Source organism: Coturnix japonica, chromosome 1, assembly GCF_054131305.1.
Source record: "Coturnix japonica strain WE chromosome 1, WE-NBRP24, whole genome shotgun sequence".
Lineage (NCBI taxonomy): Eukaryota > Metazoa > Chordata > Aves > Galliformes > Phasianidae > Coturnix > Coturnix japonica.
Genome location: NC_140663.1, coordinates 151,313,043 through 151,335,653, shown reverse-complemented (window position 1 = coordinate 151,335,653; position 22,611 = coordinate 151,313,043). Strand labels below are relative to the sequence as shown.

At 41.1% G+C, this 22,611-nt stretch overlaps 1 protein-coding gene across 2 annotated transcripts in view; it reads left to right on the top strand.

The window, feature by feature from the left end:
• VWA8 (von Willebrand factor A domain containing 8) overlaps positions 1-20,861 on the top strand; it is a 160,135-nt gene extending 139,274 nt beyond the window's left edge. For both annotated transcript variants that reach the window (XM_085536105.1, XM_085536106.1), the window contains 6 exons: positions 931-1,039; positions 5,155-5,280; positions 6,423-6,581; positions 14,676-14,774; positions 15,113-15,351; positions 17,239-20,861. In XM_085536105.1, the coding sequence (XP_085392231.1) occupies positions 931-1,039; positions 5,155-5,280; positions 6,423-6,581; positions 14,676-14,774; positions 15,113-15,351; positions 17,239-17,347 (841 nt within the window). In that variant the 3' untranslated portion in view covers positions 17,348-20,861. The remainder of the gene's footprint in view (positions 1-930; positions 1,040-5,154; positions 5,281-6,422; positions 6,582-14,675; positions 14,775-15,112; positions 15,352-17,238) is intronic.
• Positions 20,862-22,611: the final 1,750 nt, after the last annotated feature.

The window sequence follows — 22,611 nt, the reverse complement described above, 5'->3', positions numbered from 1 at the left end:
CTGTTCCAATTGCGAGTTTCACTATCTGCTCAAATACAGTGTTGAAAACAATGAACTTCCAAGTGGAGACAGGACTTACAGAAGGTGCTTGTATTAGTTTTTATAGTGCAGATGTTGATCTTTGTTATATGTCTGTACAGAAGAGAGGTCTGTGACATGACTCACTTTTTGTGGGGGAGCACATTTTTACTGACACACTTTTAAAGCTCCTTTGTTTCAAGATTTCCTCATTTTATGAAGCACCAAGATAGGTGTTGGAGAAACCACGACTGGCTGTAAATCTTCAACAACGGATTTGAGAGTATGTCTGTACTTAACCTTTGTGTTAAAGTGTAGGTCATGATATACTTAAAATACTCCGACAGTGAAGTAATGGATAGGCACTCGTGTATGTACATATAGCAACACCTAAGCCAATAAAATTCGATCACAGTTTTCCGAACATCTGATTCAGTTCCCAAACATTAAAGCAGATTAGGAGAGAGCCAAGGGATGAGTAATTTTAGTAGGTTTTGATGTGAGGCAATCCTTGTAGGCATTGGTGATCTTTTGAACAAGTCACAAAAGCGATCGCTGCTTCTTTGGTTTGCCTCTTGTTTGTGATCGCCATGGTCTACATTTCACACAGAATCACACAGAATCACACAGAATTACCCGGGTTGGAAGGGACCTCAAGGATCATGTAGTTCCAACCCCCCTGCCTGGCAGGGCCACCAAACATACACATTTACTAGATCAGGTTGCCCAGGGCCCCGTCCAACCTGGCCTTGAACACCTCCAAGGACGGGGCATCCACAACCTCACTGGGCAGCCTGTTCCAGGACCTAACCATTTACGTGTTACCAAGTAAGCACGCTTCTAACTTATATATGCTAAAGGATAATGTGGTTGTTTCTAAAGCTGTTCTGAGCTCCCTGTGCTTTGCTCTAGATTGAAAGAGATTCAGATGAGTGAGTACGATGCATCTACTTACGAAAGATTCTCTGGAGCAGTACGTCGTCAGGTTCAGTCACTCCGCATCATCTTAGACAACCTGCAGGTAATCTTAGGTTCACTGATAAAGGAACACGGTGAGCTCATTGCGTTATGCTTAAAATACTATCCTGCTAATATTGTTACCATCTGATACATTTGAGAGTTAAAAGCAGATTCAGTTTATAATCATGTTTAGGAAAAATAGTCTCATATTACTATTTCAAAGGCAGCTTTTAAGTGAGCTCATCTTTACAAGTTACTTTACTCGCATCACACAGCTTGCATAGATTACTTATTCAGAAGCACAGTTTTGTGAAAGAAAATGCTATATGTTATTAAAAGAGTAGGTGATGGTGTGTAGATCACAGTCTCTCTCTTTGCCCCCTGTCCAAAAGACTTTTAAACATGGAAATACTATGCACGTTAAAAGAAATTCATAGCTTTGCTGCTTATGTACCTGAAAACAATTCTTCCTCAGGATTTATTTTGAGCATGACTAATTAAAACAGGCATGGCTCCAGTCACTAAGTAGAAGCTAACCAAATATATCACTTTACTTTTCTTCTGTTAATTAGTTCCATGATTGCTTGAGGTTTTATTAATGCTAGTGTTCGCCTACAGTGTAATTAAAATAAAAAGTGCACTGTTTCAAGGAAGAACCTGCTAGTCATTGGAAATGAAAGTGAAATAAATTTATTCCTTATAAGACATCTCTCTGATTGAAAGTATTTCTGCTGAAGGCTCAGATACCTCCTCATACAACAGTCATTTAGAATGGTCTTGTAGTAATATACTTTAATTCATACAGGCACCCTGTATGTATTTCAGCTCAGGACTTAGTCTTTTAGTTCTTAAAGAGAGGGTTCAGTTGAAAAGCTGCAGGTATAAATCTCAGTTTTTCCTGCATTGTTTTTATCCAAGTACTTGTTTTACTATGTTTTTGTCAGATATGCATTTTGAAGCACGCTTTATGGCAAGAAGGGAATAAATGAGTCTTCAGTTTAAAGTATTTTTAAATCCTGCCTTATCTATTCCTTGAGGCCAAAGCTGTTATATTCAGGGGTCACATTAATCATAGTCAAAATATAATGTATTTTAATATAAGGAGACATATCCTGTGACTGTGTTAAAAAGGTCATTTTAATATCAAGGCAAACACTTATAAGCCTTGGTATTTTATGAGACTACCAACGTCCTGTGCAAATTCATAACAGCTAACCACAGAGATGATAAACTTACTGTATGATGAAAAAAAACAACTTGCTGAGTTCAGAAAAGCTCGCTCTTAGAATAAAAGCAATATTGAAAGCAAATTCTGAACTATAATCATTTCTGTACTCATTGGGGTGGTTATTTTATTAGGAGGTGCACAAGGAAAATGAAGGCAAATGATAACAAGGCTTATGTAGAATCCAAGAATATTTCATATTTCATTTTTGCATTAGAGAACACTTTTGGCTTTTTTAAAATGTTTGTGTTTGCTTTGTTTTGAACTTTCTATGTTCTTGTAATGAAAATATATCAACAACACTCATTTCGCCTGGATTTTCTTTTCAACATGTGCCTTTTAATCACTGGCTTTTATGAGCTAGTTTTTAAAAATATGTTCCCTTGATTAAATTTTACATCCCAAGGATGTGAAGCCTGAAATTCTGGTCCAGTTGTTGATGCCTCAAAAAATCAGTAGCAGCAGCAAGTCAAAAGTAGTGCATAAAGATTGTCTGAGAATGCAATTTCATGGTTCATTTTACTTTATATAACTCACTGATCTTTGTCAATGATTTGAACGAAATTAGTGTAGCATTACAAGTTGTTCTTGATCTGCTGTAGAAGCAGAAAGCCCTGAACTCCAGAGTCCAGTCAGTGATGAGCTTTCTTCTCATCACTGTTGATAGTGATGACCAATCTCTGTATAAAGCTTATCTGAAGTCCAAATTTAATAACTTACAATTAATGAGAGGCTCAGAAAGACCTGAGATTTTAGATGACGTGCTCTCTGGAAGTACTTCTCTTTTTATTAATTGCAGAGGGAGTCTGCTGCAACTGACCTTTTAGCTTCTGAGCATCCTTTATACACCTACACTTGAAGTGGGCAAACCTGGGTCTGAGTCGCAGAGCCTAATGGAGCTGACTGATTTGGACTGGGAGTTGTCAGGTCATAGCAGCAGCAGCAGTGCCAGTATGGTGATAGAGACAGTTGGGAGAGCTGACAGTGGGAAGAACCCCATGCCTTGTCAGTAGTAGCTTTCTGCTTTTCAACTGTTTGCCCTTTCCCTAGAAAGGAGACTGTTTTTATCCTTCAAACATAAAGATTCATTTGTTTGAATTTATGAAAATTGCATATTGAATTACTTTGAAACTTACCAGCTATATACGTGTGTGCCTTTTATAACACAAATGCTTAAGAAGGGGGTTTTTTTCTGTTAAAAAATGCTTAGAAATTCATAGAATCATAGAAACATAAAATGGCCTGGGCTGAAAAGGACCACAATGATCATCCACTTTCAACCCACCTGCTATGTGCAGGGTCGCCAACCACCAGACCAGCAAAGGAATCAATAAGCCTATGGAAGAGGGGATTTCAAACTCTGTCCCAAGTGTAGTTAATGATAGTGGAGACTGCTAAGCTAGGGTACAAACAAATTCCTGGATACCCCACTGCAAAGCTTGTTTAGAGCTAGGCTAGCCATAGCACCACTGAAATATGTCAGGGAGAACAACTGACTGAATTCACAACTTAAGAAATCTTTTACTCTTTAGCCTTATGATGTGATTTACTAAGAGGCTGAGGTTTCTGTGTATTGCAAGAATCTGTACAGCTTTTGGCATAACCTAACTAAAAAGACCTGTGCTTGTCACAGCTATGTTAACTCGATACTGTAAAATGAGTTAATCAAAACATTTTCCCTGTGGCTTTGTGTTCTTTCTGCACACTTATTTTCATAGATGACTAGTCCATTACTTTAGAGTAGCTATTGGCAATAGGCAGTAATCCAAAACGCCTTTTTCCATATGCACTAAAAAGAAAAACCTCATAAATTTTGACCAAAGCAATTTCAAAGATTCTCTTAGCCTTAGGAAACCATCATCCTACTGTTCAGACTGTACCAAATTGCAATGATTCATCCTCTCAAATCCCAGGCCTGCCGTTTGCTTGGGATTTGTAATGTAACACTTCCTGCTTCTCAAAGAGCAACTGATTTTCATTCCTGAAATCCAATGTCTCAGGCAGTTTGTGTCCTGCTGGATATTTGATTTACCTCCAGCTGCTAACCAGTAATTTTGCTGAGCATGCAAATGCATTATACATATATACATTTAAAATCATATGGCTAGATAATCCAGGCTGGCCTTACTACAACTCCAAACCGAACATTTAAGCAGAAATGAAATAGGACTTAAAACACATATATGTACTCTTTGCCGTCTTTAGATGATCTTATGACATAGGAACTATGATGAAGCTATCCATTTAAGGTGTTCTGAAATACTTGAGTCTTTAATCTTCTGTGCTTTTTTCTACATTCTGCATTTCCATAAATACTTGAGTTACTGGACGGTAGGGCATTCTCAACAAGCAGGCTGTATATAACTGATGTTCTTTCAAATAAAATGAAAAAAATAAAATAAAATTAAGTGAGATATCTCTTGAGTATCACAATTTTCAAGGTTTTTATTCTAAAATAGAAAAACAGTATTTTGCAAGTGTTGGTTTTAAAGAAGTCACTTACTACTACGTAAGTTTAATGCTGCTTAGTTTTAGTTTGAAATCAGCCACCTTATTTTTAATTATGCTTCTTAAATGAAGAGTGTGTAATAAATTGCCAGTTATGCACGTCCCTCTGGTTGCATGCAGCTTTGTACAGATTTGTTACTCAAATTTCCAGCATATTTGCAAGAAAAAAAGGTTAATATTTCTACAGTCCACAGGTAAACTCACACATATCAGAAGACTTTAAGGAGGGCAATATTATGGAGGAATGTATTCTTTGTCAGTATTGACTTTTCTTTCAGAGAAAGAAAGGAAAAGAGCTATGAAAGTGTATTCAGGTTTCATTGGCTTTTGCCAAAAATAATAAGCAACGACCAAGAAAGCTCATAAACCTGTAGTAGGTCTTAAATTGTCTAAAATGCCTTCAAATCACCAAGTGAATTAAGGTTTGTTTTTTTCTGTTATAGGCCAAGGGTAAGGAAAGACAATGGATGAGACACCAAGCTGTTGGAGAGCTAGATGATGCCAAAATCATTGATGGGCTGACAGGAGAGAAAGCCATTTATAAGCGACGGGGAGAGCTTGAGCCACAAGTAAGTATCCAACATGCATCAGGGAAAAGTAGGGGAGGGCTTAACAGGTTTGATGGTTTCTTAGTGGCTGTGCCTGTACAGAGATGAGAAACTGTAAAGAACTGTCTCTGGCTCAGGGATTTGCAGAGACAGATGCAAAATGGAAGATTTGCTCCACCTCTTCTTACAGTCTTCCACACATTTGCTGTTGGCCACCCTCAGAGAGATGCTGATCTAAGCAGTCCTTTGTTTTGATCCAGTGCAACAGGTTTAATGCTCTTGTATTATTACATCTTTTAATTTTGCTTTAAAAAAAGGAGTAGGATTTAATGGATCACTCCTCCTGTTCTGTGAGGGTGCAGCAGTCCACTGAGAAAATAATGGAAGAGTAAAGCACACAAATGCTGGCAGCTCTTTCCAGCTAATAGAAGCAATTTAGGTATCTGTTTTTTAGTGTGGCTGTTTTCAGTCAACTCTTATTTAATAGCCATTAGCTTGTATTCAGACTGATCTCAGCGCACACTGTATAAAGTCTCTCCTTGGAATGTAATGTGCCAGTAATTGTTAAAACAGATGGAGGTTGTTTTCAGGAAAAAAAAAAAATTAATGGTTTGGGAATGAGAATGAAGAGGAACCTAGTTGTAAATCAGAACAAGATTTCAAGCATTTTTTAAATATTATAAACCTCAGCAGATTAGACTTTCTTCTAGGGATCTCTGTTGGTAATGTAAGCCAAGGAAGAAGGTTTCCATTATGAGCATTGGCAGACTGAGAAAAGGTGAGATTATTCTTTCTGACATGTGAAGAATAACAAATGAGACCAGAAAAAGTATTTTCCTGACAAGCATGCGTGGAATTTTCAAAGCTATGTTGTTTCCAATCATTGAAGGTGAAGGGAAGGAATGAATGGAGGTATCTGCTTGGCAACTGCTTTGAAACACACAGAAAAAAATATTTACATATATATACATATTTATTTATATATATATATACATACACACACATACATTTGGTTCTTTCTTTAGAGAAAGAACAGATTTTGCTAGAGAAAGGCTTTGTGCTTTGCTCAGTCTGCTGGGTTCTCTTTCCCAAACATGTTATCCATAGTGCTGTTTAGGTTTTCCACTTGTAGTGTGTAATTTTCTGCTGTGTTTCCTTGCCAGCCTGGGAGCCCCCAGCAGAAGCCTAAACGCTTGCGTTTAGTGGTGGATGTTTCTGGAAGCATGTACCGCTTTAATGGGGTTGACGGACGACTGGAGCGGTCCATGGAGGCTGTCTGCATGGTCTTGGAAGCTTTTGAGAATTATGAGCACAAATTCAAGGTAATTACAGCTGTTCTAGGAGGTCTGTGCTTACTGCACAGACTGTGAGGAGCAGCGGAAAAAGTGTTTCAGCGGTCAGTCTAGCCAAAGGACATTATTCATTCCTGCAAGGAAATAAAGGCACTAATCTGTTTCTGGCAAACTGAAGAATAAAACTAGTGAGTGGATAAGAAACATTACATGCTTCAGCAGGGGAGAATTCAATTTAAGACTCCAATTTTTTGCTGAAATATGCTGCCTTCTTCTGCCTTTACTGATGAACTTGTTTCTTGGAACAGAAACACTTAAGACTGTAGAACACAGGTAAATATGAGCTTTGGGACGTGCAAAAATGTCCAGCCTTTCCATCTCATCCAAGAGTATCAACAGTAGTACTTTGTGATGGAAAACGACCAAACTTATTTGTCCATTAGTTGTGAAAGCAAGAAAACCATTTATTGTGCTGAAAGACACTAGGTCCAAAATGTTATTTAATGGTAGCCTGCAAAGGAAATGCCAATTCATTTTGTGCTCATTTTTGTCTCTGTAAACATAACCACAGCCTCAGGTATCTTTCTTTAACTTCAAAACTGACAGAAATGGCCAATCTTGACTCTATACTTGACAAACTCAGTGTTTGATGGAAGAATATAGATGTCAATACTGAAGAGCATCTCAATCATGAGACTTAAAATTCATAAGAACAAAATGTAAAATGTTTTAAGTAAAGATTAATGTAATACTTAATCCAAATTGATTCAGCCAGGTTTGCTTCGTGTTGTTTTTCTGATAGCATAATCTTACAGGTTTCTATTCTTCCATAGAATCTCCTCTGAAGAGCACCACATATAGAGTTGTCCTCCTAGAATGTCTTCTAAAAAACAATCATCATACAAAAGTAGTGGATGCATGGATAAATATAATATATTGCAGTCAACATGGCTTTTGAAAGGGAAGCAAAGTATCTGAAGCATCTATATGTATGTGACGGGTGAGGTTTGTTGACTGTCTCCTAAGCCAAAAGCATTTGTCAAAAGGTCCCTTACCATCAGTTCATATAGAAATAGAACTGCTTTAGAGGCAAAAGGGAAAGCTTTCAGAGAAATGAACTACAGCTTGAACTAATGAAAACAGACAACTGTAAGTGGCCATTTTTCAGAGTGAGGAAATAAAGGAAGGCTGGTGGAACCGCATTAGGATTTGTGCCAATCCCAGTGATGTTCTGCATATTCGTAAGTGATTTGGAAAAGAGGCTGGATAATCAAGTGACAGAAGTTATTATCTGTATGAAATTATTTGGGGAAAAAAGGGAAATCCAACTGCAAAAAGTAAGAGAAAAAGAGCTGGCAGTAAGTAGTGACTGGGAAATAAAATAGCAGATGATGATTGGTGCTATCAAATGTAAAGCACTGTAAATAGAAAAAGACAATCCTATGTTAAAAATTATTAGCAAAAGAACAGAGAACAATGCAGAAAGCATCAGAATGCTGCTGTAAACATCCTTAGAGCATCCACTTCAGAAGTGAAAGAAAGGACGTTATCCATACTATCTCTACACAATCTCTATGAGTCAAGAGAGCTATAAGGCTAATTTGTTACTTAAAATGGAGCAAGGAGTGATATAGCAAAGAGAAAAAGTTGTTTGTAGCTTCTATATCTGTTCAACTTCAGTCAGCTCTAAGCAACCTCTTTCATTTAAAAGCTCTTTGCACTAGAGAGAAGATTTTGGTGGGCCAGTAATAGCAGCCTGATTTGGGGCTGGCCAGATTTACTGTGAGCTCTGTCAACCTCAAAGCTACTTTTGCTCAATGGAAGAAAAGTGTTTTTCTTCTTCCATATACCTCTGTTTGCTGTCCCATTGGGATTTCATTCACTCAAAGCATAATATCTACAGAAATATTACAAGGCATCCTAAAGATGATGAGAACACTAAACAGGATGTGGCCTTAAATTTCACTGGCTGCTGAAATTACCCCAAAAAAATGAGTACAAATGAAGCTGTTTATTAACTTGTCAGATTTGTCTTTACACGATCCGATAATTAAGCAGATTTTAACCAAAATTGCATGATTCATTCATATCAGAAATCTCTCAGGCATGTGCTGATGGACTTCTTGCGTTATTTCTGTGATGAAAATAAATAGCATTTGTAAACTCTCCGGCTCTAAAATATAGCTTTTCTCATGTATAGCATGCTATGGCAGTTACTAAACCTGAGATAACAAGAATATGCACCAGAATAACCAGAACACATGCCAGTTCTTCTGTTTCTGATGAATGTAATGAGGTCTTCAAAGAGTAAAGTGCTTTTCTAAATACCATCAACTCCATTCTCTAACAACTTCTCTGGACAACCTATTCTATTGCCTCCCAACCTCAGGATGAAAAAATTTATTCATAAAATCTAATCTAAATCTGCTACAGGCTCAACCCGTGTTTATTCTTGGCATTGCTTCAACCCAGATGCAGCATTTTGCACTTCATCAGGTTCATGAGGGCCCGCCTTTTTAAGCCTGTTAAGATTCCTCTGGATGACATCACTTCCCTCTAGCATGTCAACCACACCACTCGACTTGGTGCCATCCAAAAACCTGCTGAGGGTGCCTTCAGTCCCACTGTCCATGTCACCAACAGAGATGCTGAATGATGTCAGTACCAACCTCTGAGGAGCACCACTCATCATTGGTCTCCTTATGGATGTTGAGTCATGAACACAATTCTTTGAGTACAACCAGCCAACCAATTCATTCTCTACTGAATGGTCCATCCGTTGAGTCCATGTCTTGCTAACTTAGAGACAAGAATGTTGTGTGAGACAGTGTCCAATGCTTTACCACTTTGTTCTTTCTCTTTCTATCTATCCCCTTGCTTTCTCAGGGTGGTGGTCTTACAAAACTGAATGTTTTGTCCTCCAGATATGCCCACTGTTACTTGTTCCTGTCTTAGTCCCATTTGGAAGGATCACAGCAACATGTGCTGCAAATTTGAGGGGTTTCTTGCATAACACGTGTTGAATCTGGGGAACGTTTGTTAAGTGGGACACTCAAAGGAGATTTTCACAGTAATATTGCTGTCTCCAATTATCTAAGCATAGAAACCAATCCTTTGCCTTTGCTGGAGATCACTTTTCTACTGGTATCTTGTTTAGTTCTTCACTAAATAAGGTTGTGAGTGTATGAGGAGGTAAGGCTGTGAATATATGAGGTGGGTTGATTTATCCTGCTGGCTGAGCTTTCCCCATGCATTGTATCCCTTGGTAACACTGATGGTGATTGTGTGATTGGTCTGTCACTGAAAGAAGGTTGAGAATACTTCATTCTTTACAGAGTAGCTAAGTATTGGGTATCTGGCTGTATCGAGCAGATGATGATGTTATAGAATCATAGAATTGTTTAAGTTGGAAGGAACCCTTACAGGTCAGCTAAGTCCAAGTCCCCTGCAATGAACAGGGACATCTACAGCTACAGCCAGAAGAGTACCAGCAGGTATTTGTCAGCTTTATATGCTTGTGCAGAACAAACTGCCTCCTTCCATGCCCCATAAGTGCAGGCAATGAATCATTCCTTGTCAAGGGGGAAATGGGAGGCTCATCCTACAGTCAGGAAATCCATTTAAATTAAGAGCCATGCTTCAAAGCCCTCCTCCATTGTCATCTCGTCCACGCTTCCCCTGAAGTACTTTAATAAAGAAAAGAGTGGGAGTGATTGAGGTAATAGAAGCCATGTTCCCAATCTCATGCTAGTGATGGAGGTTAAATATGTTCCTACAAATGCACCTGACCCCTTCAGATGTGTGGGTACATAACCTACTTGTCTGTAAGTTATTATAAGCAAGTTGCTTTGCAGGACTGAAATTCTTACATCTTTTCTATGGCTCATTGTGCATGTGAGTTATTGGAAAACGTACAGAAAGGCAGCTCATTCTTTGTTATAGCAGGGAGAGTGTTACATCTGTCACATGAACCATATGGTTCTATATCATCCTTAATTACTGTCATTTACGCACACAAAGGCAGATTTAGGAGGCATGTCCAGTAAATTATACAATGGCAATTTTAGGAAGCCTTAGAAAATGGTAAGCGGTTCAATGAGTGGCATGTTACATAACTGGTAGGAAAAGCTTATAATTGTGTTTGTAGTGGTATGAAAGGGAAAATGCAGATTCTGTATGGCAAGTTCAGCATTCTCCATTTGGAGAATTTACCTATGGAGTTAATTTCTTGTTACTGTTATTACCTAATATCTTATTGCTCTTTATTACCTTATTACTTTTAATTCAGGAAAAGTAAAAAAAAAAAAATGTTTCATATGCTTGGCAGAATAGTTTCCTTTAATAATGTTTAATATTTAATAATAAACAGAAGACTTGATTTAAAAAAATGTTCAACGTTGTCCAAAGAAGAATCTGGACAATTTCAGTCTGGAGAAGAGGAGGCTCAGGGGAGACCTCATTGCTCTCTATAACTAAGTGAAGGGAGGTTGTAGTGAGCTGGTGGTCAGCCTGTGAAGACGTAGCCTTCCATGTTATCCAGCAGCAGCCATCCATTCAGTGGAAAACGCAGCCATTAAGTGAGGGTTGTTTTAACCAGTGGGAAAGAATGGTCAAATTAAGCTACTTGCAGAGAATATGTTTACATGTTGGGTACTCAGATCTGAACAGGGCAGTTCTTGGCTCAGTGTACCCGAGGCTATTAGAAAACAAGTCACCGTACCCAACAATGTATTAATTCAATGAAGCCTGCACTGTAGCAAACAAATATTTTGCTGCTAGATTTGTCCTGAGAGCCTGTACTTGTACTCAGTTTTGTGGGGAAAAAAATAAAAATAACAAAATAAAGTGTAGGGTTTTTTTTTCCATTAAGCTCATATTGTAGCTCTTCTCTCACTATTAACTTTATCCCTGTAAATTCTCCAAGGGGATTTATGAGAAAACTGCAGTGGATCTAAGCTTCTCAGAGGTTCTTTCTCTATGCTTCTCTTTAGTTGTGTTCTGCCCCCACTGCAAGTGCAAGGAAAGTGCCTCTGGTTTTAACAAAGCAAGCATGTGCCCTTAGTAGTTGAGGTTCACGGCTGGCCAGGGCTCTGTAACTGTCCTTTCGCAGCAGGAGAGCACTGAACACTAATGGTTTGTTGTAATAAAATACAAGTTAGAAGGAGAAGGAAAGCTTGAATGAGTACTTATCTGGCCTCACAGCTCCCCAGAAGCAACCTCACTCTTAATGAGCTTTTGGCCACTTCTTGTCCCTGAGCTGACTTGCGGGGAGATGAGAGGAGTGTGAAGGGTGGCACGAGTTAGGGCTGATGACTGAAGCACAGCATGGGCAAGGTAGGGTCTGACCCTGCTTTTGGGGAGGCTTCACATAACCCAACCTGCAGCAGCCAGGAGGAAGTGAGCAAACACTTCTTCCCTGCAGCCTGATTGCACTTCTGTAACAAATCACAAACTGCTTAGTGAACTGTTGGCAAGGAAACAAGAAAACAGATAACATCTGTTAAATATATGTACTCGCATACATGCATGGGCACACACAGAAAACAATGGATGGGTGGCCAAGGTCAGAGCAGACAGGGTGTGATGGTCCCAGGTGAACAGCTGTACTTGCCTGCAATAGTTTGCAGTATAGTACCCAGCTTCTGCATCCCCACCTTGTGCAGGAATGCAGAGGGGGTAAATCCATGGGGTTTGAACTAGGAGTTGGAATCATATGATCATAGAATGGCCTGGGTTGAAAAGAACCTTAAAGGTCATCTAGATATAACCCCCCTGCTATGTGCAGGGTTGCCAGTCACTAAACCAGGCTGCTCAGAGCCACATCCAGAGTCAGAGCCATCCCTATCACACAGGCTGCCAGACCAAGTTCAAACCCAGCCTTCTCAAGATGAAATCCACCCATCATGGTGTGCCAACAACCAAAATGGTGTTCCCAAGTAGCAAAGCACGGCCTCTTCCTGTGAGCTCTTCCTGATTGCAAGGTCCTTGGGGATGAAACCCATGAAATGCTGGGCAGGATCCTACTATAGAGCAGTCAAACTTCTTTTTGCAAGGGAGAATGACAGCACATGGTTTTCCATAATCACGTTGTTGATTTTAAGGGTGATACAGAACTGATCAACATGCATGGTTTCATAATTTAAGAGCCTACCCTGAAGATCTGTGGATGCTGCCCACGTTACGTAAAAACCACATTAGCTCTGTATATTTTCTGCTCCATTAAGCCAGTGCTTTATTTAGTTCCTCTGATTTCAATACTGTTGTAAAACAATACACGTGTGTGCTCCGTGTGCTCTTCAAGTTCCTGGCTTAGTCTTGTATTCATTCCAGAGAGTGCTGAATGTAACCTTAACATTCTACTCGAGATCAGTGTGTTTTCATTTACTGTTGTCTTTTCTCTGGGAATGGTACCAGAGGGGACAACAGAAACACCATGTGAATATTCATCAGGAAAGAGAGTCTGAAGAGTTAACAGTGAGGAAAGAGTGTACAAGCAGAAGGAGGTTTTGAAGAGAAAGTGTGTGGCAGACAAATAAATACATGAGGGTGGGCAGCAAATACGAGACATGGATGAGCTGAGAACAGGAGCTGGAAAAGCCAGTGGAACAGAATGATGTGGGAATACATGGAAACTAGATTGTATAAAGGATTTGTGGTGAAACACTGGATCAGGTTGTTCAAAGAGGTTGTGGATGTTCTAGGCAGCCTGGTCTGGTGGTTGGTGACCCTGCACATAGCAGGTGGTTGTAACTGAGTGATCATTGTGGTCCTTTTTAACCCAGGCCATTCTATGATCCTGTGATTTCCAGAGGAAGAAAGTCTGGGTTATGAAACAGTTTGACCCTGAATGAAATAACCTACAGTGTGTGACACGTGTTGCTTTGCAGAGGGAAGTGTCACATTTAGAAATATTACAGCTGCTATAGCTTTCTTTTAATCTTGATATATTTTTAAGTAAATTAGCCATATGGAAACAAATTGAAAGCTTTGTTAAGAAAGAATGCTGCTTCTCCAATCTCCACAACCTGACTTGCACCAAGTAAAATTATCTTCAATGGGAAAGAAAAGACAGAATGACTTTAAGGACAAGACCTTTGACCATATAATTATGTGGATATTAGGGATGGTGATCCTGCCAAGGACCTCCAAGCACTGCATGAATAGAAGGTAACAAAGAGGCAAAATATAGCATAAGAGCTCCCTGAGAGACAGCTCAGCACCAGCTGATCAGGGGAAAGGAAAGGCATGTCCATGCTCCAGGGGCAGGTCACACAAGCTGCAGGACACTGAGGGTTTCTCCAGGCTTAGGATCCTTGCACCATGCTCCATCACTTGGTGCAGACAGCTCTTAAATCTGCTTTTGTCCTGCTGCTGAATTCTCCCTTGGGTTGATTGCCGCATTCACAACACAAAGGGCAGGGCAGGACCTTGCCATAAGTCAGCTTGTATTGGTTTTCATGTAACTCTCATGTAAAACAAAAGCCTTCCAACTAAAACATTGTTTGTTCAATGAGATACTTGAATTAGCACAGCTCTGCATGCAGCCTCTTTCTGGAGGGAATGCTGTACACTCTCTGTCCTTCAAAAATGTACAGAGACTGTTAGGATTCACTGCTCTACATACATTTAGCAATAGTTTTGATCAATAATGCGCACGTATAAGGGATGCTGATCTACTAAACAGAAGGTCTGGTAGTGCCTTTTTCCAGAGCAAAATGAGGTCACAAAAACAATTCATCTGACATGGGAGCTGCTCTCAAACAATGCACTTTTTGTTTGTCGAGCTCAAGGGAAAGAAAATGGCTACTTAAAAAAAAGAAAAGAGTGGACAATGCGAGAGGGCAAGGTCTTGATCTTATGCATCACCGCTCTGCAGTTGGTGCAGTGAGGTAAAGAACGGGCCATAGAAATACAGAGCCATTCCATTATTATGTGATTCTCTCCCATGTTTTCATGTCAGTGGGAAACTGCAAGTAGTTCCCTTAAGCAGCTCATAAACATGAGCAGTAAAGACCATTCAGGTTCTCTTGTAGAAAGGAAATGGCCTTTGATCTGTCTCATATCATCCTGACCTACGGACGGTGTGTGACTAACAGATGACTGATGAAGTTTTCTTTCTTGCAGTATGATATCGTTGGACATTCAGGAGATGGCTACAACATCGCCTTGGTTGAGAATGGCAAAGTTCCCAAGAACAATAAGCAAAGATTAGAGATTCTTAAGGTAAATCCTGCTAACAACCTATGCTGGGTAATTAAGGATTTTATGACTGCAAGGGATAAGAAGAGTGAAATAAAAGGACAGATTAGAAAGCAGCAAGTTGAAGCAGAGCCTTTCAGAGCCTGCACCAAAGTAATGGAGGCTAGATATGCCTTTTTCTGGTCTGCTATGTTGTAAATGTGTCATTTTGACTGCTTGTCAAGGGGCATAGGAAGTTCCAAACATTATGCATCCCCTAATACATAATAAATGAATATTTGCTTCCTTCTGTGCCAGCCAAAATAAATGTTTATTCATAAAGTCCTCTTACGTATTTGCATTTGGCTCTGTTGTGCACGCAGGTCATGCATGCTCATGCTCAGTTCTGCATGAGCGGAGATCATACCTTGGAAGGCACTGAGCACGCCATTCGGGAAATTGCCAAGGAAGACGCTGATGAGTATTTTGTTATTGTCTTGAGTGATGCCAATCTGGAGCGATACGGCATTGAACCAGCAAAGTTTGCCCAGGTCTTGACCACCAACACTCAAGTCAATGCCTTTGCCATATTTATAGGGTCTTTGGGAGACCAGGCAGACAGGTAAGTTTATTTATTATGTTCCTAATATAACTGTTTCCATTCATCATAAAGCTAAACTGTGCTAGGAAAAAGCCCCGTGTAGGAAGCACTTCTGATCATGGAGCACTGGCACAAGCAGCCCAGTGGTTGTGTGATCTCCTCCTTGGGGATCTCCTAGAGCTGCCTGGATGTGGCCCTGGGCACCCTGCTCTGGGTGTCCCTGCTGGGGCAGGGGCTGGAGCAGAGGGACCCAAAGGGCCCTGCCAGCCTCAGCTGTGCTGAGATGCTTTCAATACAGTGAAGGTAGTTTTTGATGTACTAGAAAGAAGCAGAGCTTGTGCTGAGGAGATTGGTTTGCAGGTCCTTGCAACCCTCCTTTGTGACCTGCTGATACAGAGCATTCTGAGCATCTGAAGGGATGCCTGAAACTTTCGTCCTGGAGGACTTGGCAGAGATGTGATTCCTCTGTAAGTGCCCAGTATAAGGTGTGAATGGATGTTGGCCCCGGAGGAGTCATATAAACAAGAAAAGCTGGAGTTCAAAGGTCTTTAAAACTTCCAACAGATTTGACACAGATACTCCCCTTGTGTTAGAGACCTAAATTCTTTGGAGGGTCTGAGCCAGCTCTTAATCCTACTACATATATTCCTACTTGAAACTCTTAGAGTACAGGGGGAAAATAAGGAAATTCTGTCCGAGCTGATGTTCCACATCTACCAAGGAGCAGTGCACACAACAGGAAGCTGCAGCCACAAATAATAACACTGCTCTTTCTGCTTCTGTTCACGTTTTTGACAGCAGGAGAGTGAGGCATGCCCCGGAGGGAACTGGCCCTCAGTATGTAGTTTCAATCGGCAGAGGTTTGAAAGAGTTTGAAAGTTACAGCTGCACTGCCAGCGTTAACCCAGTCTGCAGGTCTGTGCATCAGAGCTGCATTGTGCGCTATAAAATACCACCATTCTGGCAGATTACAGTCACAGAATGCCCTTATACATCTGCTAGTAATAAATGAGGGGGGGAAAAAAAAGCATTGACCATATCCTGCTGTGTAAGGAGAGATCTTGTAATTGCCGAGTTCACTGGGTATGGAAAATGCACACAATGCTGTCACTAAGATGCATCTGTGTATGTGGAAGGGCAGAATTAGACAAAGCCTTCCTGTAACTGCTGTGGGGGAAGGACAAGCAAATTCTTTGCAGCAGCTTTTTAAGAACTCGGTTTCAAAGTTCAGCTTAACTTATCATGGGAGTAATGGTGCAGAGCATAAACTAAAACTGGTTTTAAAAGCAGTAAGAAAATCCCTTCCAAGCTTGCTGGCTGGATGTGAGGGAGATGGATTTAGTGAAGTATGTCTTGTTTAGCTTTTTGTTAAGGGAGGTTAAGCTGTGAATAAAAATGTGTCAGGCTAATATTTGCTCAGAAATGTCTGTCCATCTAAGCTGCCTTGGTCTAGAAGAGGAAATACAAAGAGCACATTTAGAATCGCTCGATGTGTGGAATTGAAAGAGCTGTGAGTTCAATCAAACCAGGATATTTAAAGTAAGTAAATATATGCCTTTCTGGAGAATATGTCTTGCTGCCATCAGAACACCAGATGGGTTAATACCTTGTCGAGACACCGGTACCTTAATCAAAATACATGTTATGCACGTCAGAAAGAGGACGTGAATAAGAACTAGAAATAGCCTTGATTGTCTTGCTGAAAAGACCTCAGCGACCCAACTGCTTTCAGTCTTTCCTCCCACTGCTGCTTTCCCAAGCCTTTAATTGCATGGTGACAGCAGCACAAATGACATGTGCTGACAAGGTATTCAGAAGGAAAAAGTCCCTTCTGAAGGAGCTCCGGCTTGTGGTAGGGGACGTAATTGGAAATGGTAATTCTGTCTTGTCCCTCATTCTGCATTGCAGGCTGCAGAGGACTCTGCCGGCTGGACGCTCCTTTATTGCCATGGATACCAAAGAGATCCCTCAGATTTTACAGCAGATCTTCACATCAACCATGTTGTCAAGTGCCTAGCCAGCGCCAATGCCACGGGGCAGGAATTCAATGAAGGAATCCACTCCTGCTGAAGATACGAACTCTACAGCTGAGAACTGTCAGCTATTAATAAAATACATCCTGTTCTGTAAGCAGCAAACCAACCCAAATCTTCGCTACAGCTCCACCAACTCTGTGTGTCCAAGGAACTGCAGTGAGGCTGAGGTAAACCTCAGGCTGGCAACACAGTGTATGTTCTTCCAGAGGGACAAAAAATAAAGTGCGGTTTGTGATCATTACTCTGGCGGATGGATTGCCAGCACTGCAGCATCATCTGGCACGGTCTTACTAACACGGTTCTCTGGGATTAGATAATATTATACAAAGCAGAGCCAGACAATCTGTTTCAGTGTTTTGGGTGTATATGTTTGAATGGGTAGTTAACTCCATCTCTAATTCAATCAGGGCTGTTCTCATCAGGAAGGAAACCCTTCCTTCCTCTACTCTTGCTCTCATGTCCTGGTGGGCACTGGGGCTTCACCACTGGAGGCTGGGAACAATGGGGCAGTTTGCAAACACTGACTGTCACATGTAGACATTCATTATCTGATCAGGCACGGTGCTCAGAGATGTCAGATCTAGATAAAGTGGCTTCTGAGGAGGAAAATAAATGTCTCTTTCAGTTCTGCCTGTGAAAAGAAAGGGGAAGGGCTCGAAACGGTCTTGAGAGCCCACCTGCCAGCATGTCCAAGGAGGGGGTGACTACAGCATCTCTTTTGTGTGATGAACGACAAAATCCTGTTTTCCTGTTGCCCAGAGTCCTTGAGATGGCCTCAGTATCTGGAGGTGCCTTTGTGATTGGGAGACGAGTAATTGCTATCACTTTGCTAGAGCTCCTTCGTGATTTGCATTGCTTGGGTCTTTTGGAAATGAAAGCAAGGACAGATCTGGGCGTGAGAAAATAAGTATTTTTTTAATGAAGGCAAAATAAGCCCTTTTTACTTTAGCAAGATATCTGTGTTGGCATATAGTCCTTTAATATCCAGGATATTTGTAAAGATACTTTATAATTCAGTTGGCTGGAGTTTGGCTTGTCCTATGAGGCGATAATCTCCATAATCTAATCTCTGCATACTAAAGAACAGATATCTTACAGTCCATCAAGAACACAGGAATACTTGAAGAATTGAATTTATCATTTAACTAAACTGGGGTTCCATCGTCTCTGATAGCCTGCCCGTATTAGTTGAACTAGAAAAAAGTCAGGGGAAGTGCTCAAAAACACGAAGGAGGAATTACAATACTTCTAATATTTATTTTAATCCTAAGGTTACTGAAACTGCATTGTGAGCAGTACTTCTGAAGAGTGAAATGAATTTGATTTTGTTAAACCTAACCATAGGTGTTTGGAAGGGTTCAGTTTCTGGTGGCCATTCCCTACAGGGTATCCTGCGGCAGACTAACTGTGTAACCCGATTAACCTGTGCCCAAGTTTGAGTGCCCCAAGTGTCATATCACACAATCATAGAAGCACAGAGTCAAAGAATGGTTGGGTTGGAAGGGACCTTAAAGCCCATCCAGTTCCAACCTCCTGCCATGGGCAGTGCCACCCAGCAGCTCAACTGCCCAGGGCCCCATCCAACCTGGCCTTGAGTGTCTCCAGGGATGGGCACCCACAGCTTCTCTGGGCAGCTTTACCCTACATAACCCAAAATGTCCCAAAAGGAGGATGTGTGAGGGTAGAAGGCCTTTTTTAGAGGTTTCTGGGATTGTTATGATAAACGTATATGTGAGAACAAAGAGGTTAAAGATGTAATTCCTGTTTGCAGGAAGTTGGGAGGGTTGGTCCTGACTGGGACAAATGTACACACATAGACATGCTCACGTACACACAGACATGGCTGCTCAGGGGAAGCACTCATCAAAACATAAATATCCTAGTCCCATAAACACAGTGTGAGATAATACATGCAGTAAAGAGCTGGTGTATTAGGAATCCTGTTATTAAATATGTTTACAGTGGAAATCCCTTCAGCGCTTCTGCTTTAAGTGCCTTCAGACAAGAATCAATGCAGGACAGTAATTAGCACATGTGCTGTACACCTCCTAGGTTACTGTTAGCATTGTCATAAACACTGATGTTGATTCAGGGAGGCTCCACAGTAAGTTCTATTTGTTTGGGTGGCCTTGTAAATCACTTTTATTGTCACAGTATTTAGGCCATCTTTCAAAGCTTTGACTTTGTTTTGGGACATTCTGTTATGTTTCGGTTCCCATTTCACAGGTCCAAAGGATGTGGCCACAGGGCAGGCACTGTAGAGCTGGGGGCAGTGGGAAAGTTGCTTCTGGTGCTTTCTGAGGGGAGGGGAATGAACACTTTAACACTTATTGCCAGCCGTATTTGACCTAAGAAATTTGACTAGCTGATCTTAGTGGTCTCTTCCAATTGTAATGATGATTCTATGATTCCAGCTCCTGTCACACAAGCAGAAACTTCAGCAGCAGTGGTCTCTTGGACTGGCAGTGTGACTCACTGCTCAGCTTACAGGAACATCCAGCCTACACTGTCCTTTCATGGCCCTGAGACCCAGCAGTGCTTTTTAATATGCATTTATTTGTTCATTATTATTGACATGCTTAGGAGTAATGCGGCACCAGTGAATTCACATTGCAGTGCAGGCACCAGTGCTGTTTCCTTTGCTGGTATATGGAGATGTTTTCAGTCTCTCACTGTTTATTATGGTGCTTCTGTGCTAATCTAATTCTACTGTGTGAACAGGACCATCGATTGGAGCGGGTCCTGACCCGTCACTACTGCCTTCATTGCTCCAGTCAAATCAATAATTATAACTACCTCTTGTAATGCAAATTTTTGTCTATGCATGTCATGTTTATTCTTACTAAATATTCATTTAGTAGGAGTACACAGTCATTTAGAATTACTGTTTAACCCAGGTGCAAATATATATTTTTCATGCAGAGGGTGGTGACACACTGGAACAGGTTGCCCAAGGAGGCTGTGGATGCCCCATCCCTGCAGGCATTCAAGGCCAGGCTGGATGTGACTCTGGGCAGCCTGGTCTGGTGGTTGGTGACCCTGCACATAGCAGGGGGTTTGAAACTGGATGATCATTGTGGTCCTTTTCAACCCAGGCTATTCTGTGAGTCTATGATTCTATGATATATATATATATATAACTACATTACATATATATAGATATCTCTATACCTATAGATACAGCCCAGGCAGATGTGCCTCCAGTCAGAGCCAGGAACATTCTGTATTTAAAAATTAAAACCAACCTGATGCCCAGCTGGGAGTACAGGTGAGAGACACAGAAATGCCAGAGCTCTTCTTCTAAAAGTCTTCATTTTTATTAATGAGTATAAAACAATTAGTGAAATGGTTTGGACAACAGGAAAAAGAAGAACCTTGCAGTTGAGCTGTGTGGACTGTTGAACATTGTTGTGTTGATTAATAAATAACATGCCCATAGAAGTGAGAATGTACAAGCTATTGAGTGAAAAATAAACTTTCTAGCTGTGGACCGAACCCAGAGTGCTGACTTGAAATTGTGATCGTTGTACAGAAGCGCTATATGAGAAAAGGTTGAAAGTGCATTCAAATCCATTTTAGTGTGAATAGGTTTGTCTGCTGTAGGTGGGAAGGAAGTTCTTGTTTAGCTCCTCACTATTTCTGCTTCTGGAACAAGCATGTCCATGTTGACCTCTCTTTACTGCATTTCATCATTTACTGTTCTTTCCGTCAGCACCAAGGAGAGCAAACTGAACTTGAGGGGAGCTCATGGCACTCAAGGGGACCGAAGACAGCTGGAAAGGAGCTCTTCTAGGATCTCTTTCAACCCAGTTTCCTGTGGGCTTTGTTTTTGTTTCTGTTTTTGTTTTCCAGAGAACCACAAAATCATGTGTCTACCCACCAGCTCATGCTGCTCAGGGTCCCATCCTGCCTGGCCTTAAATGCCTGTGCCAGCGCCTCAGCATCCTCACAGCAAAGAATTTCATCCTAATATCTAACCTAAATCTCCCCTCTTTGTCCTGTTGTTCTCCTTCCTGCTTGTAAACTCCCTTCAAGCACTGGAAGGCCACAATGAGGTCTCCCTGCAGCCTTCTCCTTTCCAAGCTAAACAAGCCCAGTTCCCTCAGCTTTTCTTCATAGGAGAGGTGCTCCAGCATGGACTTCATCTTCTAGGAGCTAGGCTTTGCACCAGGCTTTTTAACCTTCAAAAGCCTAAAAGATCTCCCTTTTCCACTGTTCATGCGCCAATTCAGAAGGAGATACAGTGTCATCAAAATTAACAACTAATACATTCCCATAGCCAGAAAAAGTGCTTTAGTTTCTGAGGTTGAATAAACTTCTTCTCTACCCCAGGCACGTGCTCAGGATGAATTGAGGTTTGTCCACATCAATAAGTGACAGAGGGAATTGGATTAAAAGAAGTCTGCCCCCTGAATACTGCATTTGTTGTGTATTTTGCAAATGCATGCAAGTTAGTCATTGCCTTTTGGTGCAAGCCAAAATTTTAATGTCCCTGGAACCTCTTAATGAAACATTCACTGGGAACCTAAAATGTAATGCAGCTCACAAATACAAATACGAATACAAATACAGAAATTATACCAGGACTCGATACAAAACCCATTCTTGGCAATGGGCTTTTCAAAATCTATAAATGAGTATTTTATGGCAACTTCTCTGGACAGTCTGTCTGGCTAGGATGACAGTATTATAAGCAAATGGTTTGGGAAAGGTCCAAAAACATCATTACTTGGTTGGGAAAATGTTATAGGGAGAGTTATACAAGGGATGGTATTGCAGATCCTGTTATCACAACTAAATCATGCTCTGTGCACCATACCAACATCTGCATTTCAGCTTGGGTTGTTTTTATATCCTTGGGATCACCTACTAGAATTTCACAATTGAGGATAATGGAATAAGGTTTTGGTTTTGGTTTTGGAGACACGCAATTGGGGATAGAGATGTAGGGATGCTCGGATGCTCCTGTTGGTTTCTGCATGAGCTGCACAGCAAGAATCTTGCCTTCCTGCATGTGTGGTGCTGCAGATGCTGTCCTGCTCCAACAGTGGTTGGTGTCTGAAAGAGCTGAAATGGCTCTACACATCCCTCCCTCTGCCCAGAGCCCCATTCCTCCTAGCAGCTGTCAGAGGAATGGGGGAGACTGAACCCCAGTGTCTTAGGAGGGGGTGGGACCCCCTCACTGAGTCCCTCCTCAAGCCACAAGCTGAAGCTGGCATAGCCAGGCATGGGCTTTGGAAGCTGG